Raw genomic sequence first — 26,712 nt, 5'->3', positions numbered from 1 at the left:
TCCGGGCGCCGCCGCTCGCAGCGCGCATGAGCGGCCGCCCCGCCGCTACCGGGCCGGGCGCCGCGGTACCGCCGCCGCCGCTGCTGCTGCTCCTCCTCCCCGGGGCGCTGCGCTGCGCTCCGCGTTGTCAGGCAAGGGGGAGCGACCGAGAGGCGGGCGAGGCTCCTTCCGCGGCAGGAGGAGGAGGAGGAGGAGGAGGAGGAGGATGGTTGTGGGGGCGGGCGGCGGCAGGCGCTGGCAGCAGCCGGGAGAAGCCCCGCTGGTGACTGGCTGGCGGCACACGCAGCTCTGAGGAGGAGGAGGAGGAGGAGGCGGAGGGTGCTGAGCCGAGCTGAGCCGCGGGGGGAGAGGCTGCGGCGGCGGGAGGGCACCGGCACACGCGCGCACACGCGCGCACGCACGCGGACGGGTGACAGCGGCGGCCGCCGCGATGTGAGGGGGCCGTGCAGGGGGCGCGGAGGCTCCGCGGGGCGGAGAGGCGAGGCGAGGCAGCCCGCACAGCACCGGCGGCGGGAGGGGCGGCCGGGCGGGGCCGGCCGGGCCCGGGGCGAGCCGCGTTCCCCGGCGGGCAGGGCGCGGGGCGGCCGCGGGCGGCGAGCGTGGGACCGGCGGTGGCGGCGCTCGGTGGGCTGACCGACTCCTCTTTGCTTGGCTCCAGTCTCCGTCTCCGAGCCCGCGGGCCCCGATGAGAAGCGCCCCTGCGCTGCCGGACTGACGCCTCGCCGCCCTCGCCGCGGACGAGGAGGAGCGCGGCGCCCCCGGCCGCGGGCCGCCCCTGCACCGCCCTCCACGGCGGGGGCTCGTCTGCCGCCTGCGGGGCGGGCGGCGCGGCCGTGACAGCGCGGCGGCGGCGAGGCCGGGGCAGCGGGAGCGCCGCCGCCGAGGACCATGAGGAAATTTAACATCAGGAAGGTGCTGGACGGCCTGACGGCGGTCTCTGCCGTCGCCTCGGCGTCGTCCGCCGCGCAGCAGCAGCAGGCGGGGAACCGAGAGACCGAAATCCAGGAGACGCTCCAGTCCGAGCACTTCCAGCTCTGCAAGGTGAATGAATGCTGCAGCCCCGAGCCGGCGGGCGGCCGGGGAAGGGGGCGCGCCGCCGCGATGGGCGCTGCGGGCTTTGCTCCTCCGTACCGACCTCGCCGAGCCTGCCCGCCTGCTCCTGTTTACTTGTTTGGATTGATTATTTCGGGGGCGAAGACGGGAAGAAAGCGGTGGGTGTAGCTGAACAGGTCTTGCTGGATTTCTTTAGTCATCTTTCTTGGAGAGTTTCGGGGTTTGTCGTCGTCTAGGCTCTTTCATGCGAGTAATCCTGACAGTGTTCACTAGGGCTTCGTAGAGAGAGTTGGATGGATGGGGGAAGGATTGATACTTAGCTGTGGTGCAGATCTGATTATCGCGGCGTTTGAGTGGAGCCTCTGCTAATGGGCCCGAAGGACAGGGTATCTGTCCCTCTGCATTATTTGGAAATCATTTATCCTGTTCCTTTTTGCCTGAAAAAGGCTTTCGATGTTTGTGGTCGTGGTGGTTTCACTGCAGTGTGTTGCCAAGTTGGTGATGCTGCTATTGCAAATCCTATCTAGAAACGAAGTTCCCGTTTATTTATTTGCTTGTGTGTGATAGGATACCGGTCTGCAGTTTGTGTCTGCACGGTTCAGAAAATGATGCAGCGAATTAACCACCAGCTGTATCAAGAGGAATAAAAGCTGATTGGAATATCAATAGTCATTTTTATCTTTGCAGTGCACTCATGGCCTAACTTGACATGGATGAGCTTGTGGACTCTCCTCGGTTTTTTGTGTGTTGCAGGCATTTCTGCTGCTTTCAGGAGTTGGTCATGAAGAATGTGGAGAAGAGCAGAACTGTTGCCAGTTAGACTTTATTCAGTTGTGAAATACAGAAAGTTGTGGGATATGCCTGCAACTTCAGTGAAGTACAAGGAGTACATCAGAAGCTTGCTGTGCGTTTATGAGGTCATGAAACACCTCTGCTTTAAACTAAAACCTTAGAAATAGAAAAGCTGGCATTTGTATGGCTTAGGATGTGTACGTTTAGAGTGGAAGTAAGAGTAGGTGACACTTGCATTATGTTTTCAGTTCTGATTAATTGCAGCCTGAGAAGTTTTAATGGAGTTATTGCTTGGTCAATTACCAACTTAGTCTCGGCTAACCAAAAAACCTAATGTGCCAATAGCTCCATATTAACAAAGAATCCCATGGTTGAGGGGGTTTGACTTTGTTCAATGAAGTATTTTTTTGTTTGGTCAATTCTGGGGCTGCTTCCTCTATTTGAGGGAAGTAGAAGATGAGAGATTGATTCTGTCAAGCTCAAGTTGCTATTTTTTTTTCTTTACTGAGCTGAGAGAGGTTGCACTGTCATGTTGGGTCTGTTGGATTGAAATTGAAGTGATTCTCAGAAAAGCAAGTCTAGTAGTTTATAATAGTTCTGAGGAAAAGTCTGGCTTTGTTGTCAAACTTGCTAGGAACATCTCAGATTTTAATAGTTTAATGTCTTTGTTAGAGCTGAAAATAAGATTACTCAGGGAATGAGGTCGATGAGAAAATGAAATGCTGAGTTGATACAGTCTTTATACAGAAGAAATGTAAGATTCAAATTAAGTTTCAGAAAGTCTGACTGTCTCTTGATGCTCAAAGATGAATGAGTAATTATGACTATAAAATCTTTTGTGGCTGGTTCATGTAAGGCAGGTGATTTTCTCAGTCTGTGATTAAATTGCTTTGTAGTTCCTTTTTGAATTGTGATTAACATTGAATCCTCTTCTCTAACATATAGTCTTGATTCTGTTTGTTTTTGGTATCCTGCTTGGCCCATTGTTACTGCACTGCTCTGACTTGTTAGACTGTACGCCACGGTTTCCCCTACCAACCTTCAGCCTTGGCATTTGATCCGGTTCAGAAAATACTGGCCATTGGGACTCAGACTGGAGCACTAAGGCTGTATCCTTTTGTGTTCTGAAGTGGATTTAATGCACCTCACACAGGTGATGTCTTGATTCAGCTGCTGGAGCCATTCAGAAGTCTGGTGGGAACCAGGTATGCAGGAGGGGAGTAAAGCAAGCTCTCTTTGCTGTTGGTGGGTGGCTTGGTTGTTCTGGTTGTTCTTTGTGTCAGTTTAAGTTGTGTAAATCATGTGAGGTACGGCCACTCAGTTGCCATTATCTCAAGGTAATAGATAAATCTTGTAGAGGGTTACTAGTGTGCTGACAATTTACAGCAGCTGACTGCAAATCTAAAGAGAGACGTGGGCTGAGCTCTGTTTTGTTGTTCTGCTCTATCCTCTGGGATTGAAACCTTCTGTGCTGCTTGGTGAGGTGGTGTTTGTTTGGTTGGGGTTTTTTTGTAGGGTTTTTGGTTGGGCTTTTTTGGGGTGGTGGGCTTAAGATAAACTTTTTAATACTCTAGTGACCTGCTACTACTTCTGTGTTGCCAAATGAGGGATTCAAGTGGGGGCAGTAAAAGGTACAGGGATTGTATCTTGCTAAAAGCTTCCAAGTGACAGGGAGAAGTGGAATGAATTTGTGAAGTAAAGCACTAGTAACCCTGCTTCTTTTTGTTCACTAAAAAGTGAACTACCCATATGTTTATAGCCATATGGTACCACAGCCATATGCTACTATCCAAGCCGTGTAACAACATATGTGTTTAAACTTTTATTTTTAAAAGAAGGTGTCCTGTAGAGTCTTTAATCCACACTGCTGTTGTCAGAACCTTTACTTGTTAGCATAAGAGAATGAATTGAATTCTTTGTTGTCCTGAAATTGACTGATTTGTAAACATTATGGGGAAGGCTTAGGCCATCTTGCTAGAGAAATTGACTTAATCCTCTTTAAATTGTAGGTAAATCTAATAATTTCCTTTGGTGTTTATATTAGTCTCTAAGTAGACCTTTTTGTTTCTCTCTGGTATATCACTACCCTGTCTATAAGGTTAATTGCCACAAGAGGGTTGACTTTTAAAAGTTGAAAAACCACATTTCTATTATGAACTCTATAGATTTCTTAACTCAAGAGCATGAGGAATAGGGGTAATAATTCAATGTTTTCAATGCCATATTTGAAACTACACTTAATTTGATAAATTTTCTTTTTTAAGAGGTTATAAAGTTGACTCAAATGAAGAGTGAACTCTGTGTGGGTGGTGTTAATTACTCTCATTGGTAGAAGAGATGAGAAAGCAAAAAGAGACATTGAAGTTAGAACTTGGTTTGGAGGCAAAGAAGATATCAAAATGTACCTGTTTAGAGCTTACTCACCTGTAATTTTGGGCAACATGATGTTGCAGTTTGGGTAATGATGACTCAACAAAACCTGTTTCTGGGCACTCATCCATGGCTACACACACCTATGAATTCTTGGAGTAGGAATTTCTTTCTAAATAATTGAGAGAGGTATTGCAAGACTGTTTGGGAAGAAAGCACTACTGTGAGAAAATAACAGAAAATGTGTTTTCTAAAGGAAGGGAAGAAGTTTCATGCAGATGCTGAAATGTTAGTGCTCCTCTAACTTGATGAAGATGAATAAGATTCTTAGTACTTTGATACAGCCCTTGATTCTTGGAAGAGCTGGTTAAAAGCCCTCAGCTGACAGAGTAGCCCTGTAACCAGACAGCACTGCAGGATTTGCATCTCCTGTGATTACCTCCTCATTGTGATGGAGGAATGCAGGCAGAAGGAATAGACTCAGACATATTCCCAATGTAAAAACAACCTCTTGCTTTCTGCTGGTTTGAGAAGAATGGGTCAGAGTGATGCTTGCAAGAAGTGCTTATTTCATTCTATTGCTCAAAGATAAGAGCCAACCCTCAGGATGCTTTGCCGCTAAGGTTTTTATGAATAATAAATTATGTGCAAGGGTTCATTAAAGTGGGATCCACTTACTCTTTAAAGCTGCAAAAGTGTGTTGTATTGGATTACTGCAAAAGTGTTTTTAATTGAAATGAGGTGTGGACTAGAAAGACTGAGTGTCAATAAAATTCATTGAAAAATCATAAAAGTGCAATGGAAGTCAGTCCTAATTTTCTTCTGTGTTCATGTTGTGAGAGAATAGAAGTAAAGGAATGATAATGTTTCTTTCATTGCCTACTAGCAAATGGGAGGTGGGTATTAGTGTTTTCCTTGTGTCTTCAAGTACAGGTACATCTTTTTACGCTTTTCTTTACAAGTAATCTGAGGAATGTGGAAACAAGTTTAGGTTTTTTTTGGGAAAGGGTATTAAAAGCAAAATATTCTTAAATCAAGGAGCAAGAACCTGTTTGAGATTTCATTAATATGTGAGGAAAATAATGTCACAGTCCTGATTTGTCTTTGGACTATTTATCAGACTCTTTACAGAGGTTCTCTGTATTTTATCAGTCTTCAAATTGGGTATATTAAATTCTGAACCAGTATTGTTCAGAACAGGTTAATGTGAGGAGTTTTCTAAATCACACTCTTATCTTATTCTTCTTTATGAGGCCTCTGTAACCACTACTGGAAGAACAGAGTGACTTCTTATACACAAGTACTAAATGTTTGCAGTACTGTTAAAATTATTTGTAAAAATAGAACTGAAGCTCTTTCTGAAAAACCAAAATCTGTGGTTACAAGTATATTGCCAGTTAAATGACGTTGTCTTTCTTTATCTTAATGGATAAATATACTGAACATCAACACTGTATTGAATTCTATAAATCCACAAATTGTAAAAATGAAAGTGCCTAAATTTTGAGTGTCATGTTGCACTAATGGGATTAGAAGTAGAGTTGCTACTCTGTTAATATTTTTTGCCTCTAGGCTGGATGAGTGTAGTTGGTAACATAGTATGCCAGAGGGGCAACTTTGCCATTCTATGCCCATAAGCGGCAGTTGGTTGTAGATCCTGCAGTTTTAAGTCCATAAAAATACTAGGAAGAGACTGCTTTTAGTGTAAAACTTTAACCTTATGAGTCATGAAAGTTAGTTTGGGATTATTCACTGGTTTAACTTGAGCAGTATATCCCTTGCATTCATTTAAAAAAACTTGATTAGTTACTAAGAAACATTTCTAACTCTTATTTAGCTAGGAGATTTAAAACAAAGATGTTTGGAGGCAGACAGATCCTTAATTAAAGAAGTATTTCCCCGCCCCAAAAAGAACAGTTTTAGCTATTAATAACAAAAGTTCAGTTCTGTTCTCACCTATGAACAGCAGCTTGGTTTACTGTGTATAAGGAAAAGTTACAAAGTGAGAGCTTAGTAGAGCAGAAACCTTGAGCAGCCTGATGTGACCCTCTTCCTGACACTAGGATCTGTAAAAACAGTTAAGCTGTTGGATTCTGTTTTCTCTGTTGCAAGGGAAATTGAGGGATGAGGTAGACACATGGGCAGAAGCACTGTGCTGAGTGACGAATGATTCCTCACAAGTAGTGGCACTCACCTGGACATGCTGGTCCAGTTGTTCCTCTGAGTTTGTGCTGTGGCTGGAGATACTTGTTCCAGCTGTTTGAGATGTGTGAGTCTTGGCTAGTGGCCTGCTTCCTGTGTGGCAATTCTGCCTGAGGCTCCCTCTCCTGTGTGCTGGATTTTTGTGGATGTGATCCCCACAGGGAGCACTTGTGCTCACTATTGATTTCAACTGGTCAGTGTAAGCTGCTGGTGGCCTCTTTTGTCACTGCAGGTCAGCATCTTTGGTTTTCTCCATACTTGGAGGGGTTTAGCTGCTGTTACCAGGGTGGCTTTCACCTCTTGATCCACTGTCACAACATGTGAGATATCAAGTAGTTAAAAATTCATCTGTGCTTTGCTTCTTTTCTGTGTACATCTGAACCATTACAGTAGGACATGCAGTCCTTGGTCTTAAGAAAGTTTTGTGCATAATTGGCTGTGCTTTGTTTTCCCAGCAGGTATCAAAACCTTCTAATGAGCTAGAGTTCAGTTTATCTACTCAAGGTTTAACTTGGCATAATCAGTTAGACTTTACCCTATGACGTCCTGACAGTGCTCAGCACCACAGGAGCACACAGCCCTGCTCCTGTGCTCTTCATTGCTTTTGCTCTTCTATTTAGAGGGCCCTCTGGAAGCCTAATGTGATCTGAACAGGGAGGTGTGTAAACTCTGAAGAAGCTAGAGAAAGATATAATGAGCTTTTTCAGGATTTTTTTTTGCCTTGAAGATGGTGCTTCCTCAGAAGTTTTAAGTCCAGGGCCCTGTACAATTAATAATAATAGTCAGCTGAGCTTTTTTATTTGCTTTTATAAGGTAGAGTAATCTTCAAAGCTAAAGCAGAAATATTGAAGGAATTCTCCTGGTCCCTGCTGTTAAACTGCTCCATCTTAAACAAGTTTCTTCATTTTTCTGCACATTAATTTTTCTATAGCAAAACTAGGACAGTATATCAAATTAGATGTTTTGTGATAATCTCCCAACATAAATACAATATCTGCTGGTGTTTTGTGCCTTAAAAATATGCATTTGTAGCATGAAGTTCAGCCTCTCTTGATAGAGAGAGTTCTAGAAAGGAAGATGATTTTCACTAGAAATAATTGAAAATGAAGGGAATACCTGTAAGAGTAAGTGTTGTACCTTCCACACAGACCAAATTGTGCTTCTGACTCTTTATGCCCAAGCAGAATAGGTTATTTAATTAAAATTTTGCTTTTTTTTTTTTCCCTTTTGCAAACCAAGTTCACAGGAAGGAGAAAAATTAGATTGTTCATCATTCCATCATTAAAAACCTGAAGATTCCAATTGTCCTGAATGTCAGTATCTGTTAATTTCCCCACAGTCTTTTCAGCACTAAAAGATGACTTATGCAAGCAAATGGCTGAAGTTTTTATGTGTTTGGGGTGTATAAAGCTTGTTTTCTGTGATTTCCATTCTCCAGCCCTTTTGAGAACTCACTTTTTTTTTTTTTTAATCAAAATGGCTCAAAACCCTGGGTATGTGGTTCTATGCAGTCAGTTTCTGATTAAGTGCTTGTTGCAGCATCTGGATAGCTTTGCTGTAGATATATACTACTAAATTCAAGCAATTTGGTAAATTCTCTGAAGCTCTAACAAAATAGCATTTCCAAGTTGTGATGTGATTATAGCCATTAAAATTATTTCTCCTTTGGATCATTCAGACTTTGCAAGGCAGTCTGGCTGATTATGTTCCTTATGGAAATATCAGTGTGAGATATTTGTATGTTGGGGTTTTTGGTTTTGGGTATTTTTTTACTGAAGTAGTTCTGAAGTAGGATGGTGTTGTTTTTAAATCTGTGGTTTTACTTGTTGGGAAACTTAGTGTGCTGGTTTTGGCTGGAATAAAGTTAGTTTTCTTCACAGTAGCTGGTATGAGGCTGTGTTTTGGATTTCTGCTGTAAACAGTTGTGATAATGTGGGGATGTTTTCCTTATTGCTGAGCAGGGTTTTTACAGAGCCAAGGCCTTTTCTGCCTCTCACCCCGCCCTACCAATGAGCAGCCTGGGTGTGCACAAGTAGCTGGGAGGGGACACAGCCCAGGACAGCTGACCCAAGGATATTCTATGCCATATGGTGTCAATCTCAGGATATAAAGCTGGAAGAAAAAGGGGGAAAGGGTGTTAGAAGTGGTGGCATTAGTCTTCCCAAGTCAGTGTTACACATGAGGGAGCCCTGCTTTCCTGAAGGCAGCTCCAGCCCACCCACAAGAAACAGTGAATGAATTCCTTGTTTTGCCTTGCTTGCGTGCAGGGTGGGTCTTGCTTTGTCCATTAAACATTCTTCATCTCAAACTGTGAATTTTCTCTCTTTTTCAATTTTTCTTCCCCATCTCACCAGAGGCAGTGAGCAAGTGTCTGTGTGGAGCCTAGTTGCTAGATGGGGTTAAACTGCAACAATCCTTTATGACACTCAATGTGCAGCTCAAAGGATTTGAGATAATGACAAGTTTGACTGGAATGTGCTAGATTGATGTATAGCTGTAATTGCTGATTAGCTATTAATTGGCAGGTGCTTGTCAGGAGCCTTGCTTGCCTGACTGTACATGAGAGTCCAGGGCTCATTAGTGGCTGGTTTTTGCTCTCCCTGCTGCTGTGCTGCTTTATCAGCTGGCTCTGCTGTGCCTGGGAGCGCTGCGATAACAGCAGCAGCAGCAGCGATGTGCCGGGCTGGCAGTGCCCAGGGACTCGCTGTGTGTCTGTCCTGCTGGCCTGGGCTGGCTGGGACTGTGCTGGGAACTGCACTCCAAGGGACCCATGGGTGGCTCCACGTGGGAGGAGCTGGATCTGTGTCAGTCAGGACAACCTGGAAGTGGCTGTGGCAATGCAGCAGCAGGAACCTCCGAAGGGATGGAGGCCCAGGGATAAGGCTGTGCTGCAGCAGGTGGATACTAACACATCAGTGCCTGTGGATAAGTCCATGCTGGAGCACCTGAAAGTGTTTGGCCATGGATAATCCCACATGAGAGCAGGTACTCCCCTGGAAGGACTGCAGCCATGGGTAAAGCCATGACAGAGCAGGTTTATCTCTGAAGGGACTGTCAGTAAGGCCATGCTGTAGCAACTGTGGCTGTGGGGAAGCAGCAGGTCTTTCACTGGGAGCATTATTACATATACTTTGATTCTACTAATGCAACTTCTAGTAGTAATTCCTTTTGCTCAAGAATACTTGAAGTATAACTGTATTAAAACTCATACTATAATCTTAAAAAATTTATGATGAAAACTTCCCTCTAGGTATTTTTCTGACAGAGCAGAAACTTAATGGATATAGCCTTGGAGCTTCAAACTTGCTGGGTCATGGTGAACATGGGGAAAGAAATATTTGGACAGCAAGCAAAGTTTGTAAGGCTGCAGGTTACTGTAGCATTAGCATAGTTTGTTTCCTTGTATCACTTTGCTATTTGTGAAACACTGAGGTGGTATATGGATTGTGTGACCTGGTGAGGTTAGGCTAAACTAAAGAGGAAATTGGATGGCTGGAGCCAGGCTTACGCTTTCAGACTTGTGATGCACTGCTCAATTCACTTAGATCTTAATTTGGCATTTTACTAGATTTGTGCTTTCTTGATCACTGTGGAATGGCTTTTAGAACTGAAGTAGCATTATTGCTGCAGGAGATGACATGAGTACTTTTAGTCAAGTCACTTCTGGAAGAGTAGAAGCAGCTTAAGATTTGAGATGTGATAAAGAAAGCATGAAGGCACAAATCAAGGTTGCAAACCCTTGCTAACAAAACTTTGCTTGACAGAAATTTTGCAACTGCATTAGACTTCTAATTGTCCAGGTCCTTTTGTTGTACAAAGGTTTCAAAAGGCAAAGGTAAGTGTTCTTACACAATAAATTTAAGGTGACTAAGTTGGCTTATCTATGTAGAAGCTCAGTGAGAAACAGAATAAAACCTGCAAATTATTACATTCAATATGAAGATAAACAGAACTGCAGGACATGGATTTTTGGGAACAGTTCACTTTGCCCTTGATCTTAGCTATCTGGTAGTGGTTTTACATTTTGAAAAATATTGGAGTACCTAACAGTTTTGAGAGAGTTAATACTGTGGTAGATCTTTAATCTGTTGGGTCTTCCCTCTTCCTCTTCCTGTTCTCAATGTGCCTATCTTAAACTGCACCATCAAACTTATCACTGTTTTTTTTTTTTTGAAAAATTGTGGTTCTTGGTCCTGCAAAGTTCATCTCGTTAAGTAGACAAGACTCTGCTTTCCCAGAGATGCAGTTCTCTAACATGTAGTAATTTGTAATTCATCTGCCAGCCGGAGGAATAGGTCTGTGTTACTTTTGAGGCAAAACTGCATTGCTTACCCACTGCCTGTGTGCTGTCTGCCAGCAGCTTTTGGAGTTCCCTTGTTTTGCTGACCCATAAGTTTCAGTTGTGGTATTGTAATTGGTACTTAATGCCAGTCAAGTGTAGCCTCTTAGAATTCCTGATAACTCAGTGACCCCATTCATGTCAATGCTTCTATCATAGGCACTTGGTAATTTTACAGCTTACGTGTTTATCAAAGGAAGCACTCTAAGTTACCACCACTGTTGACTTTCAGTGCAAATACAGGTGAAGATCTAAAGACATAATTTAAATCTCCGTCAGTGGTATTTGTATCACTGAATTTAGACACATTAAAATAATGAAGGTCTTGGAAACAGCTGAAACAGAAATATTTCGGAAGACAGGACTGGTAGAGTGGTATAATGCCTTATTTAGTAAATTTCTAAAATATGTAGCAGCTCTCTCAGCCTCTGGGGACTCATACAGAATCCTGATTCCTTGTGATTTTTACAATGCCTTTATGAAATTACTTTTTCTGTGGCTGTTGAGTTCAACTCTGTTGAGTTCTGGAACAATGATGTTCAGTTTAAGACTGAGGCAAACAAGAACCATTTTGTCTTCCACTTAAAAATCTCTCCTTTTAAGAAATTCTAAAACTGGCTTTGTGTCAAGGTCTGCTCAACTGGATAACATCCTTGGTCTGTGTACTACTTATTTTGACTTATTCACTTTATATTACTTTTTTGCAATGATTCAGTGTATTTTGAATCCCTAAGCTTTGCTTAAACAAAAAATGTAGTTATTGATGGTGCTTGTATTGAGGCAACTCTATCAATTGCTGAATTGAGATTGATTTTTAGTACTGTATTAGTAAAAAATTTTTTTGAGTATCAGGAGTAGGTCATGCATAGTCTTCCATCCATAGTCTTAGTATTATTAATCCTAAGATTAAGTAGTTCTAATCTTACAGATTTTTACTTGAGAGTTTTGAGATTTTTTTATTTTTTATTTTTCAGTTACCTAATGCATCCCCCCCCTGCTCAAACAGACCCTGCTAGATTACATGACTCAGGATTGTGTCCAGATGGCTTCTTCAAAACATAAACCCAGAAGTTTTTGTAATAATAATGATGCAGATTTTGTAATACTTGAAAAAGGGCAGTCCAAATTGTTGCAGTTTTCCAAATCAATTATTTGATTGCTGTTGTACAGAGAGAAGTTTACAGCTTGATAGAAGTAATTAAAGGTTACATTTGCCAGTTTTGCTAAATGTCTAGGATTTTGTTTTATAAACAACTTAAAAAGGTAGTAACAAAACCTGATTTATATTTAGGAAACCTGAAGCTTAATTTTCTTCTAGGATTGACATAATAATAGTTCACCGTAAGTCTTTAGCCTGTCCTCGTCAAACCACACAGTGCTCTTTCAAGCAGTGCTGGTGGAGAGTGGAGGCTAGGTTCTCCACCAAGAAGGCTATAGATCAAACTCGCCCTTTTCTGAGCTGTCTCTCATGGATTCTCCGAGAATTAATTGATATTTCCTGCTTTGTATTCTCATGTAAACTCCACAGGAGTTTAACTTTGGAACTTTGTAAGCCAGGGAATTAAAGAGAGGGTGCAGATCCAAATGAAGCAATATGTTTGTACTTCTGCTTAGTGAGCTATTATTTTATTTTGTGTGATTCATATTATTTAAGTAGGGGTTTGTATTTTTTAGCCTTTTGAAGCTACTGTTTGGCTTGTACTCTGTATGTGTACAAGTAACCTTATTAGATTTTTGGTTCACATAATAATGATAAATGTAGCTCTTCAAGAGTAGCCAACTAAAGAGGTAATCCAGCTGGTGTCCAATGTTTTTGATAACAGTTTCTACTATAGGCCCTCCCTCTTTCCCAGCTAGTAACAATGATTCCTAGTCAGTAGCAGCAGATGGACCTATTTGCATTTTCCAACTTGCTCATTAGGGAAAAAGATGGAATACTAATTTTTTTTTGTGATCACTTAATGTTCAATTAATAGTTTTAGCGTGCCTTAGTTTTTTAGCATATGCTCTATCCAGTCATACTACCTTGTTAAACAGAGCAGATGTTCGTCTTCACAGTTGAAAAACATTCTTAACTGGACTTTGTAATGTTGATGTTAGAGGTACAGTTACTAAGCTTTAGTGATGTTTATTAATATGGAGAATGGGCTGCAAAACAATAACTTGCCTGGTGTTCCCTTTTATATATGTTCCAAATCTGTGTAGTAAACTGATGCAGTAAGATTACCTCCACAGCCACGCCTAAATGTCAGATAAAAAGGAAAATCACAAAAAAAACCCCAAACTGGCATGGTGTGTATCTCCTCATTCTTTAAAATAATAAGGTGGAAAATATAGCCTTTTTGAAAATCCTGGTGAGTTACTAACAGGGATGGAGAGAGATCAGGTAGCCTACATGTCAAAAGCAATGTTAGTAATTGCTTGTTAGTAATGTCCCCATGTTTCCATAAGGGCTGTTTGTCAAAGGAAATAGAGTTCAAGTAGCCACTGACAAAGAATGCTACCATTTTCTTAAACTTTTGTGCTTCTCTATCTTTAAAAAAAACCTAAACAGAGGTATAGGTCCACAATTTTTTTTTCAATTACCCTCAATATATATGGCTGCCTACGATATGACAGCTATACCTGTTTTCTTACAGACTTGGTCCATGGAAGTATTGTGAATATAGTCTCAGTTATGGTAATAGTCAAAGGGTTAGTAAAAAAAAAAAAAGGGGGAATTTTGATTTATACATATTTTAGAGGAGAAGCAGCAGGAGTTAACTTGTACAATCCTATTCCTTACCTGAGTAGCAAAGGACAAAAACGACATTTGAACTCTGGCAGTTTAAAAGATTTTTTTTTCCATATGAATGCTCTGCCAATAATTTCCAGATCAAATAAATGGTGTACTGGATTTAAGAAAAAAAAAAGGTAAGGAGGAAGTGGCATTTTTGCTACTTATTGACTTATTGCCAACTTTATTGACTTTTGATGATCTGTTCCTTATGTTGGCAATTCCCAGTGAGAGAAGGAGTACATCAAATAATGCTGAGAGTGGAGTTTGATTTCAAAATATTTAGAAACTGCAATTTTATATCATAGCATATGACCAGAACCACGTGTTAATTTCAACTCAGTACTTCATATTGTTATCATGTTTTAGACACAACTTATTTTCTTAGCTTTTCTGGTTTGTTAGTAAGGAAACACCTTTGCTACTAAAGCTAAAAATTGAGATGCCTGAACAGTTGATGAAAATGTATCTGTGCTATGTTAAAAAGTAAAAAGCCAAGACTGTTGAAGTGGCGTAGTGGTGAGTTTATGAAGGAAGCTGTTGTGCAGACGGGAGTGTGATGATCACACTGCCATCTGAGGATGTTCTCTGCCTTCAGTTCTTTTTTGTTTGCAGCGGAAGTTACTGTTGCAATGCGAATACAGCGCTGGGCAAGTTCAGGAAAACAATGCCCTTGAGTAAGTTTTAAAGGAGAAATGCTACTCTGTGCCGTTTCTAAGCGGTCACAATGTGCAACTAGAGTAATTGTAACCAATTTCACAAAGAAGATACTGCTAATGCTTGCTATTTTCATGTACCGAGTAATGGACTGGCATTTCTAGAAGTGTAATCTCACTTGCTGTAGAAAAACTCATACAAAGAGACTATTCTTGCAAAATATTTCTGAAAACATATTTCATGTCAAACTTGAATTATGCAGGCTTTGAGTGCAATTCAGGTAAAGTATTTAAAAGCATAGTTTGAAAGCTTTTTCCACACAGTTCATTCTACAAAAATACCACCCTAAAAGTTTCAGAATACCAGAGAATTCACTACCTGTCCTTTATTTGCTGTAGTACAGACAATAACTGTAAATTATACAACTGTAGTTAATTTGGGAGAAGTTCACGTATGATGAAATTAAACTCAGTTGTGCATACTTGTTAGCGTTGTCTTAGTGTTTTAATGGACAATATGTAAAGATGATCAGTGTAAGTGAATTCTGTATGAATGATACTGAACTGCTATAAATATGTAATTTTCAGCTCCTAACAAGAACTTTTAAACATATTTAGTAGTCTGAAGTATCTTAGCTCAGTGCTGCTCACAGCTATTTGATTAGATTAGGTATTAGATCAGGTATTAGATCTCTGGCTGTCTATTTTTTTTTAATAACTACTAATAAATGCCATTCAGTGTACTAATTTTCTTGATGTTTGACTGGAATACTAGAATGTATCAGTCTGTCACAGTGGTTTTTAGTACAATAGGTTTAATCCTGGATTTTTTCAACAGGCCACTTATTAATATTTTTTCCTTCATTTTTATTCAAGGAGATTATATTGTTTCTTTTATAGTTGCTGTTTTTTCTTATTAGAAATTTTTGGGTAATAGAAATAATTTCTACTTTTCCTTTAAAATCTTATCTTTAAATTTTTCAGCATCTCTATGTGACTGGTTTCTTTTTGTCAGAAAAGAATTCTTAAAAAATATTATCTTAGTTTTTCAAGTGTTCTTTATAGTATAGTGCTTTTTCTGGTAGAATTAATTGTAGCCCTTGTCCATGAATAGTTTCTAGGAATGTAACTATCCTACATTTCTGCTGATCTGGGGTGAATGATTTAACTCTTTCCTCTTCTCTGCTTTGAGAGGATTGAGTTTGTGCATGGATGTGGTTTGTGAGGAGGGGTGAGGCTTGATGGTATTGAAATGTTTTTATCCTGACTCTGAAGTCTTGTACCTGACAGTGAATTTGAAGACTACTAATTCTCTACAGACCCAAGTTTAGAGTGTTGGTTGAGCAGACAGAGTGTGTGTGTCTGAAAAATGAGTAGTATTCAGACTTTGGGTTGCAGTGCCTAATGTATCAATTGGGAACTTTTACAGTCCTTTGTTGCAAAAGAAGTAGAGATGCTTTGCAGGTGAAACACTTTCAGATTTGTAACGCTTCAAAGAACTACAGTAAATCTCCATGCAGTTAGCTAGAAAAGGTTCCTTAGCTTTTTCTCTGAATACATATGTGACTTGAATTTGTTTTTCTGGTGGAGTTCTTTATCATCAGGAAGTCTAATGCTCTTTTGATTTTTTTGTTTTTAATTTTTTTTTTTAATTCACACAGAGCTATTGGACACTGTAAATATACTATGGGATTATTTGTTCCTGTTTCATTGCCAATCTGCTATGCTGACATTTGAAAGAAGAAGAAAACTTTAAACAGTACCTTGTAAAGATATTATTTATTCTCTTCAAACTTTTCTAGTGAAATCTTGGAAATAGTAGTTTTCTCCCATTTTTTGGTTTTTTTTTTTTTTTTTCCTAGTGAATGTTTGAGGAGCACCACAGGTGACTTGTCTGACATGTACCAGCAGCTCAGATGTTCCAGTTTACAGTTCCAGTTTACAGCTTCTAGGACGTTGTAGCTGGCTGACAACTACATGTTTTCCTCTCCAATTTTTGATGGAAGGTGTTATAGAAGTGAACTCCCAAAATGAATTAATTTAATTTTCTCTATTGCTGAGTAGAAAAAGCTATCTGACACTCAAAACACTAAACACTGAACTACATTGCATAAATGGAGGTTCTGACTCAAAGCTGGTCTGAATTGATGGGACTACAATGCCACATTAATTTTAATGATCTGGATTTGGTGCTTAGAAACTATCTTGAGGTTGGATGAAGAGTCCTGTTCCAGGCAGTGCTTTTCTTTTGTCTGAGCCCTTGGATATTTTCATGCTATGGCATTTCTGAAGTGCCCTTTTTCACAGCTGGAAGCTTCCATAGAAAAGGTAGGAAACTCTGTCTGTTTGACATCTGTAACTACAGGCTATACATTAAAACCTCAGGGAAGCTCTGGACTGTGGTGTTGGTCTGCCTCAAAGAGAAAGTGATTTTCTTTTTCATTTTACATTTTCTGTATGGGGTAGTACTGTGACTAGTGGTGATGATCAAGGTTACTTTTTTGGAATATGCATAATTGGTAGATTTTATATTTTAATTGAACAGCAGCCATTTCACTTTCTTGTAAGTGATTCTTGTGCAAATATGTTGCTGAAGATTCCAGTGAGACCCAAATTACTTGAAAAAGAGTTGAAACTTAGTTTTGTACTTTAACAACAGTCACTTTGTAGGCAATAATTTTGAGGAATCTGGCTGTATTCTTCTTCTAGCACACCTCTGTGCAGACTTGCTCTTTACATTGCCATCTCTTTACCATGGTAAAAAAAGTGAAAGGAACATTGGAAATGTGAATGTGTTCTCTTGGCATTTGGTGAGCAGGGTGGTAGTGAAGGAGATGGAAGTGCTTTGTGGAAAAGAAAAGCTCTACTGTTTCTGCAGCTTTTCCTTTACTATGCAGGAAGTGTACATAAATGCTCAAGTTTCTTTACAAACCCAAAACCCTGAACCTTTCCTTTCTCCTTTTCAATCAGAGATCTACCTATAAACCTTCAGTGTTTGTATTTTTATTAAGACTGTCTTATGATGCAGAAATATTGCTAGATAGTTCTGTTAAGGTGCAGGATTGTAGAAAAAACTTAAAAGTTCTGAGCAGCATCAGTAGCCCCTCTGTGTCTTTGAGGGGCTTGAAGCAACAATATGGCACTTCTTTAAGTTCCTTTGGAACTGGAATGGTTTCAGTTATGTGAAGTGAATTGCAATATATGGACATCTATAATTTTGGATCCTTTTATCTAGAGGAAAGACATTTTCACTGTGAAACTTGCTGCTGTATGACTCAATCTTGTAGTACTATTACATGTCTGTTGTAACTCTTGAAGTGCTTCCTGTGACTGAACAGAGCCTGTATTTTAGGATATTGAAGTAATGCTTTGAATGGGATATGGGCCTAATCTGGTTTTTCCCCCCTCTTTCCATCTTCTTTTCTCCACTCTTTTCAGCTTCATATTTTCATGAAATTAAGCATTATCTGAAGATTTCTTTTCCTTCAGTCAAAGTTGATTGAAATAACTCTTCAGACTGATTATTTGTTTGTTCTACTAGTAAACCAATCATTCTTGTAATAGCAGGGCAGATAAGCACTGCCTGAAGTATCAGACATCACTTGGAATCTGACAAGCACTGGAGTAAAGTGAATAAGAGATGGGGAGATTCTCTAAAGTCTCAGAAAAAAAATCACTGAGGCTACAGTTGCAAGGTAATACCTTCCTCCATCTTGTAGTTAAAGCACCTACTAGGAAAAACTGCAAGAAAGATGTACAGGACAAGTACCTTGGACTGTGCTTAATCTGTTGATAATCTGTTTTTCTGTTTTCCGTCTTGTTGTAGTCTTAAACTGGGCCTTGGGTTCTTGGAAATCCCATAACACTGTTTGAATTATCCACTTCCCAGCCCTAAGAAAAACCCTTGGGTTTCTGAAACTCACAGCCTGTGCAAAACAGTAGCTCTGTATTTGTACTCCTGTGGGAACTCCTGAGCACTGCCCAGTAATGCATTTCTTGGGGCTAAGAAAAGGACCCATCTGAAGTCCTCAAGTACACTGAGAAAGAGGCAAACTACAGGATCTAATTTGGCACCTGCAACAAATTTTAAGAGTTAAGATGGAATAGGTAGGGTTATCTTTAGGGCTACACTTTACAACTTAATCATATTGAAGACACATGTTGTAATGCCAATTTTTGAAATCTGCCAATTTAAGTTTTGTTAGTGACCAGTTATCTTTTTGACACCTAAAAAAATCAGGCTGAATAATGCAAAACATTTACAATTGATCTTGAGCTACTGCATTAAATTTTAAAAATAAATTACCATCATGGATTTGAGGAGATGTGAATTAAGGTTGCATAAGCAACTTCTAGAGACAATGTCAACCTTTTAATATTATTTGTCAAATTGGATTTCTGGTAAATACAAACCATAAAAATATTACTTTTTGCAACACTGGTATGCAGCCATTTTTGTGGTGTGAAGTGGAGCTCTGTATAATAAAAGAAATGCCTCATCAAAATAGCTAAGTAAAATTACAACTATTTCCACAAAACAATGATTTCTTTTAATGTTTTGGCATGTATTTTTCCATGTTCTATGAAACACATGATAAAATGCAAGGCACTCTAATGAGGGAGCAATGTTTTTTGCATATTTAAAATAAGAGTTTGAGCTCCATGGTACCCCTTGTTTATGCAAGGACATAGTTTCCTCTCTTGATTTTTGTGGAATAGTGCCATCTACTGAATTTTTGGAATTGTACCTTGGTTTTCATTTGTGGTGGTAATTTTGAGCAAATCTATAAAATGGTCACTACTGTTTTGATAGCAGTGAAATAGCAAGTTTCTCAGTCCTTTGGTGATATTCAAAACTAAAAATTGTGCTGAAGTGGAACCTGAGGAGGCTTAAGCTAAGATAAAGTGAAAAACACTGTCTTAGAATTACAAAATACTTAAAGTAGCAATTAAAGGATGGCTGTGATTGCTCACACTTGAGGCTGATTTTAACAATTTTTTCTGTCATTTTGAATGAGACTGTTTAAGAAGTCTCTACTGCTTTGAGCAGACGAGGGAAATTTTGTCCCAAGACCCATTTATTTCATTACATTTGAATTACTAGGATTTAGAGACTGCTAGCTGCAATACTTAAAAAGCAATAGCAGCTTTTTTGTGAAGCTTGTGCCTGTGAACATCATGTGGGGTATTTGGAAGGTCTTTCAGCGTGTCTGTCCCCAGACTCATAGCTGAAAGACTGCTATGAGTCTGGGACAGATTGTCGTATCAATTTGGTACAGACAGAAGAGGTAAACTTGTATCTGCCACCTGGATTTGGGATCTCGGTTTCTCCAACTCGCCTATGCCATGGAAGTGTTGGTATTTCTAATTCTTGACCTGCTTAGTGCTTCAACAAATGACTTTGCTGGTAACTACTTCAAAAAGCTGTGTAAGCAGAAGCATGGTATACCTGTGTCACTGTACTGATAAAACTTCCAGTGATTAAGCTTTCTTCAGAAGCATGTTTGGAAGAAATTTTTTCCATCATTAATACAATGCCAAGTGGTGTGGGAAGTAGAAGGGTAGATTAAACCTCATCCCCAAGTTGAGTGTTAAAGGACTGTGTCCAAAGGAAGGAGCTGATATCAGTACTGAGAGAGAAACTACAGCAAAGTCTGGGGGAGAAATTGATAGATGTGACCAACTTTTAATTTGAGATCTTCTTTAAGACCTCTTCCTATGCCTAGGTCCCCTGCTTTTTCTGCTGCCTTTATCAAAGCAAGTGAGTAAAAGCAGCTGCATGAAGAGTGATAACAGTACCTGTGGTCTGATTCTAAATGACCCTTAATGGTGTAAAGGGTTAATGAGGTACAGGTAAAATTGGCTCAGGAGACTACACTCACTGCTATGAAGTTTGTGGGGAGGGGATTAGAGAATGGGCTTGTGTGTGAACAAAGTTGAGATGGAATAACTGGTGATTGCGGTTGGTCTTCTGTCCCTTCTATCCGGTGATTGGTGATTTGGAAATAACTGAAGAGACTTTGCCTGTCAGACAAGAGTTAAGGGAACTATTCTAGATCATGCTGTATGACTGAAGAGATTTCTGGACCTAGCAAAATGCTTTACAGTCAGAAATAGGTGATGACAGACAATAGTTGATTGGGCAAGGTTTGGCTATGTTCTTTGAGAATGTTAAATTGTCCTTTTATTAGATAATGTCCAAGGTTATTTATGTTTTCATAAGCTAAATTAAATAAGTATGTAATTCACTTAGCATCTACTTCTAGAACATTACACTTGTTAATGCTGCTCTTGGCAATGTTTGTACAAAATATCTGGACTCTGACAAGAGACATCATTCTTATTCAAAGTATACCTCTGTTCTAGGAGCATAGAATGCCCCTGCCTTTATTCTTGGCCAAGAAGCTATGCATGTGAAGAGGAAAAGCCTGGTTAATTATTAATATTGGGATATAATATGTAATAACATGTTGAAATTCGACTTGAAACTAAACTGGATTAAATGAGTAACAGGTGAGCAGGTCTTGGAAGCATGCAATGGAAAAAAAATGTTTTATCTCTGAATTTTGATGAAGTTCTTCAAAAATATGTCATTATTTCCATTATTATGCTTACATATGCAACCTTTGGAAAAACTTTACTGAATTAGCAGTTCCTACCCATTTCACTGCATCTTGTGTAGTTGTAGAAACCAGTATTTGTAAGAGTCTCCTACCCTTGTGTTCTGCTGTTCTCCTTCTCTTCCATCCTACCCAGAAAAAATACTGGATTAGTCATCTTAGTGTCGTTAGTGCTGAAATAGAGGTCTTACACTAAAGGAGTACAACCTGTGTCAGAAAGCAAAGTGAGTAAAATCAAGGAAAGCCTGTAGCCTTTTTAGTTTTTTTCTTTTTTTGGTCTAAATTGATGTTTTTACCTCTTCATTTAATAGCATACTTTGCCATCTGTGAATTGTGCATATAGAAACTTATCATTAAAACCAATCTTGTTTCTTGTTTAATTTTAAATCATGTTTTTTTGGAGTTTTTTAATCCTGTTTGCATTTGTACTGCTCGATTACGTCTTGTTCCAATGAACGATTGCCTCTCGCTGGCAGCTCTGAGAAAACTCTACCAAATACAGCCTTTACAGAAAATTTGCTGGCACTTTTTATAGCTGCTTGGGAAATGTATTTGTGCACATTTATGTAAACAACTTTGATGTTTAAGAAGTGCTTTGACCCCTGTCTGTTGTTGTTAAGAAAGCTGATTGTAGCTACTGCTCCCTATCTATTCCTTATCATTTTACATGGAAACTAGTCCAGGCATTGTTTATTTTTAAAATAAAAACCTCATGCAAATTGAGGCAAAAAAGGGTGGGTTTGTGCTTTAAAATTGTTACAACTACCTTTATACAAAAACCACTTAATAAACTTTAGCTGAGATCTATAGACTTCGGTATTTTTCAAAGCAGAGCTCCTTTCTGCTCTGTCAGTCTGAGATTGTTTTCTTTGCAAGCTAACATGGAATCATTCAGCTTCTGGTGTTTAAAGGAGCTGAGCATTGTTCTATAAACAAAGTGAATATTTAAGGAAGATGATCTGTACTTATGTAGGAATGAACATTATTGGTAGCTGATTTGGAAATTGAGAACTTCAACTTCCAGCCAGTTGTTTAGTCACCACTTCACTGGAAGTTCTAAAGCTGCAATAGCAAACAGCAGTAGTAGTTTGCTATACCCTGTTAAACTACTATGATATTTGTAAGTGGATCTAACATCCATTTTTTAAATGTTGTACCTGTTATTGCACTCACAATAGGACAAATTATGTTATCTTGTTCGGTAGTACATGGGTCTGAAAGGTCAAAGTGTATTTTCTAGACAGTGTTTGACTGTAGTACTTTCTGACTTTTTGAATAAATCTCTCTTGCTAAATAACTGTGTTTTGACAGATTGTTCTTTGAGATGGCTGTAGATTATATATGTGAAAGTAATAGAGTAATAGTAATCATTAGATTTGATGAGCTACAGTGGTGTATTTTTATTTTTTAAAATTATTCAGGGTCTGATTGAGTGGAAAACTGGTACACATACATCACTGTAGTAAAATAAGCAGGTATATCATCCACTCCTAGAGTGCTATATGTAAGAATACATTGAGTCATCTGCTGATTTTAGTGTTTTGTATACAATTCAAATCAGTGGTTTGTGTCTTTCTCTAGCCAATGATCTTTTTTGTCAAAATTTTCAAATGTTTAAGTACTGGTACGTGTTACAGCTATAGTTTTGAGAAGTATCTAGGAATGAATATTAAAAGCAGCTACGTTTTCAGATTTGTCTTAATACTCGTGAGCTATTGTAACAGTAGCAAATCTGATAACTGGTCTGTCTTTTCTGTATTATCAAGACTTTTTATCACAGTGTAATAAGTAAAGATGCCAATATCTGTGCGGTGATAGTTTGGAAAATAATTTAGAATTATAAATGTGTGTGTATACCTCAGGATAACCAGCTTCCTGAGCTGAAAGTCAGGGACAGGAAGCAGAATAGACCCCCTGTAATCCAGGATGAAGTAGCTAGTGACCTGCTGAGCCTTTTAGTCACTCATAAGTCTATGGGACTGGATGGGATTCATCCAAGTGTGCTAAGGAAGCTGGTGGAAGAGCTCACACAGCTGCTCTCTGTCATTTATCATCAGTCCTGGCTACCCAGGAAGGTCAGCTGGAGGTTGGCCAATGTGGCATCCCTCCACAAGAAGGGCCAGAAGAAGGATCTGGGGATCTACAGGCCTGTTAGCCTGACCTAGCTGTCCAGGAAGGTTCTGGAACAGTGTGATCACGTGGCACTTATAGGAGAGCCAGGGGGTCAGGCCCAGCCAGTCAGGTCAGGAAACTGGGTGACATGCATGAGGGGCAAGCTGTGGAAGTGTCTACCTGGGCTTTAGTAAAGCCTTTGACTGTCTCCCACAGCATTCTTCTGGAGAAACTGGCTGCCCATGGGTTGGACAGGTGTACTCTTTGTTGGGTTAAAAACTACCTGGATGGCCAGACTAGAGGGTGATAGTGAATGGTGTCGTATCCAGTCGGTGTTCAGTCACAAGTGCTCAGGGCTCAGTGTTGGGGCCAGCTCTGTTTAATACCTTTATTAATGATCTGGATGAGGGGATTGAGTGCACTCTCAGTAAGTTCACAGATGACACTAAGTTACATGAGAATGCTGATCTGGTGGAGGGTGGGAAGGCTCTGCAGAGGGATCTGGACAGGCTGGATTGATGTACTGAGGCCTGTGCTATGAGGTTCAACCAGACCGAGTGCCAGGGCTTGCACTACAATCACAACAGCCCCATGCAACCCTGAAGGCTTGGGGAAAAGTGACTGGAAAGCTGTCCAGTGGAAAAGGACCTGGGGGTGCTTTTTGGCAGCCAACTGAACATCAGCCAGTGTGTGGCCAGGTGGCCAGGAAGGCCAATGTCACCCTGGCCTGTATCAGCAGCAGTGTGGCCAGCAGGGCCAGGGCAGGGATTGTCCCCCTGTACCCAGCACTGATGAAGTCACCCCTCGAGTGCTAGACCCCTCACTGCAAGAAGGGAATTGAGGTGCTGGAGCGTGTCCAGAGAAGGACTTGTCCCCAAGTGCTACGGGGAGCAGCTGAGGGAGCTAGGAGTGTTTAGCCTGGAGAAAAGGAGGCTCAGGGACCTAGGATACCCTGCCATTGTCTACAACTGCCTGGAAGGAGGCTGTAGCCAGGCGTGGGTCAGCCTCTTCTCCCAGGCAACTGATGACAGGACAAGAGAACATAGCCTCAAGATGTGCCAGGAGAGGTTTAGTTTTGATACCAGGAAAAATTCTATCATGGAAAAGGTTAAACATTGGAATGGGCTTCCCAGGGATGTGATGGAGTCACCATCCCTGGAGAATGGTTCAGGAAAAGACTGGACATGGCACTTAGTTCTATACTGTAGTTGATAAGGTGGTGATTAGTCAAAGGTTGGACTTGATTAACTTAGAGGTCTTTTTAAATCTAAATTCTGTGATTTTTTGGTGACTGCCTTATGCTAAGGGTTGAATTGATAGCTACCGATTTTGGACTGTCTTGTATGTCAGAGGGATCAACCACAGGTGAAGAAGTTGTCCCTAGTAGTCCCTAGGTCTACTTAGAGTAACTAAAGAATTAAAAAAAACGAAACCAACTGGTCTTCTCTGACTTTCATAAGCATTCTGGAATTAATTTTTACTTTAAAATGTGATTTCTGAGGGCAGATGTGCACTGAGTTGCTACTATGTAGCTAAGCTATAAATAATAGTAATAACTTTAAAAAAGGGTATTTTGAGGAGAAAACTTGCATATCACTAAAAGAAATGCTTGAAGTGTAAGCTTAGGTCTGAAGCTTGTTTGAAAAAATACCTTTAGGAAATGTTGCTTTTTCTCATATGTTAAAGTGAATTTAGTCTTCTGTGATATTAAATTAAGGTCATGCTGTGATTTCCTTGTGTATTACCTGCACTTCTAGCAGTTATGAAAATGAGCACTAATGCTAGGACATGAGCATGTTCTCTTTTTCTTGTCTCAGGCGCAGCTGTTGTCTCTTGTTTTCTCAAAACATACGCAGTGAAGACACTGAAATGCTAGTGTTTTCTAGAGTTAATTTCCAAATGGTAGTGGGGAACATGGAAGCAATATTACAGTTTAGAAGCTATTAATTTATCCAATTCCTTAATATTTTGAATTGGGGATGAAGCAGGAATAGTAGAATGAACTGCTCTGAATTGAAGAAGCAGGGATGGGTCTTTGATTAGAAAACTGCTCAGAGCAAGTATTTCCTCTAGAGCTACCCAAGGTCTTTGACAGAGAGTTTTTCCTGTCTACAAAATTAAAATGCTTTGCTCATCTTGTCATTATTCATTATAATATTTGCCTGTTTTGGGAACAACGATGTAGTAGCTGATGACTGCTTAGTACAGTGAGCTCTCTTGCCTAAAGCAGACATACACAAGTGCAGCGGATTTGGGCAAACTGCATTCCCTGGGCTGCTGCCTGTTTTGTGTGGTTGAGAAATGCTTCATGTACTGAAGCAGGCATATATTATCCTTCTGCAGTCAGCCTTTGTGACATGCTTTTTCAATTCAGCAAACCCTGCAAAACAGGGAGGCTTTGCATTGCTTTAGAAAAGAAGATTAATGCTGGTTAGGAGGATGATATTAATTTGAGATGAGAAGAATAATTTTAGCCACTAGGTGAAAAAGTGAAGATGACATAATCCTTGAGTAAAGGAACTAAATAAGACTAGCTGCAAGGACTATTTTTTTTAATGATGGCAAGCACTATAGAAGAGGCCAAACTATTTTCACATCTGGATGTGAGGTTTCCACTAATTTGTCGAAGAGAGATTTGCTCTGAATATTTAAAACTTGTGTAATCTTACTCCCAGTGCTGAATATTTACTGATTCCTGGAAAATGTGGAAGAATTTTTTGTTTAAGGAAACACTGAAATATTCTTAATAATGAAATTTTTACTGAGTAGTTATAACAGTGCTTCCAGAAATATTAGCGTCAGAAGTGCTCGCAGAAAGCATCTGAGGAATAGAATTTGAAGGAAGAAGTAACTTGAGCAGTTTATGGACTTATGTTTTTCTGGGTCATATTCCTCTTATTTTGAAGCAAGGTAGCTGTAGAGTCTTAATTCCAAATAAACTCCGGGTTTACAAACAAGGTTTGCATTTAATTATGTTGGAAAATGTTGTTCCAGAGAGGGGCTTGGAAAATCTTTTATTAGAAAGCTACCTGTGTCAGTGAAGATAAACAAGTTTTAAAATTCAATTCCTGTAAGCATTTGAATTTCACATTTGAAAATAGTTTTTGTCTACTTGTGCAAATAATTATTAATTCAGATTAATGCAGATGCATGAGCAAGGCCAAAGGCAATCAGCTCTGAAACTTATTTCTTGTGGGTTTTTTCAGTCTGGCAATTTGTGCAGTCAATCCATAGTTAATGTAAAAGCAACGACTTTACATTTAAAGTATTGTGAGTTTGTGTAGGAAGGCATTGTTTATGGGGACAACCCCCCTCCACTCTTTGTTTTTTAAGCCATAAACTGTGACTAGAATACAGACAACTTCTTTGTAAAAAAACTTATGTTTGTAAAATGTAAAATAAAAGCAAAAAACCAGGTGAGGCTTGCTGACTCTTTAAGTCCTTCCATGGCAGAACAAAATTAAATTACTAATTCGGTTTGGGGAAGAAAGCTGGTATTAAGTTTGGTGGATTATTCAACATCTGCCTAGTGTGTATCTCACCACTTAGATTTATGCAGATTTATTAGTCAAGAAGAATGTGGTTCAAGTTAAAAAGTTAAAATGTGTGTTAAAGCAGACTTCTCCCTGCTGTTGTACTTTTTTACTTTACCAGCTTAGAGGCTGAGCAGGAGATGTGTTTGAGGTTTGATTTGCATGCAGCCTAATGGTCTTGTCAGCCTTTCAACTGTCTGTAGTTGTGTGAATGCACATGTTTTTTAAGAATGCACATATTATCCACTTAGGTTTTGTT

General features: G+C 39.9%; 1 protein-coding gene across 6 annotated transcripts in view; it reads left to right on the top strand.

Annotated features, from left to right (window-relative positions):
* Positions 1–660: 660 nt before the first annotated feature.
* Positions 661–26,712, top strand: part of STXBP5 (syntaxin binding protein 5) — a 105,694-nt gene continuing 79,642 nt past the window's right edge. For 4 of the 6 annotated variants that reach the window (XM_036379425.2, XM_036379421.2, XM_036379424.2 and 1 more), the window contains exons 1-2: positions 663–1,041; positions 2,857–2,954. In XM_036379425.2, the coding sequence (XP_036235318.1) occupies positions 889–1,041; positions 2,857–2,954 (251 nt within the window). In that variant the 5' untranslated portion in view covers positions 663–888. Of the gene's footprint in view, positions 1,042–2,856; positions 2,955–26,712 lie in introns of all 6 variants that reach the window. The other 2 variants (XM_036379420.2, XM_036379423.2) reach the window with 2 other exon arrangements.

This window comes from Molothrus ater, chromosome 3 (genome assembly GCF_012460135.2).
Source record: "Molothrus ater isolate BHLD 08-10-18 breed brown headed cowbird chromosome 3, BPBGC_Mater_1.1, whole genome shotgun sequence".
Taxonomy (NCBI): Eukaryota; Metazoa; Chordata; class Aves; order Passeriformes; family Icteridae; genus Molothrus; species Molothrus ater.
This window is presented reverse-complemented; position numbering and strand designations above follow the sequence as displayed.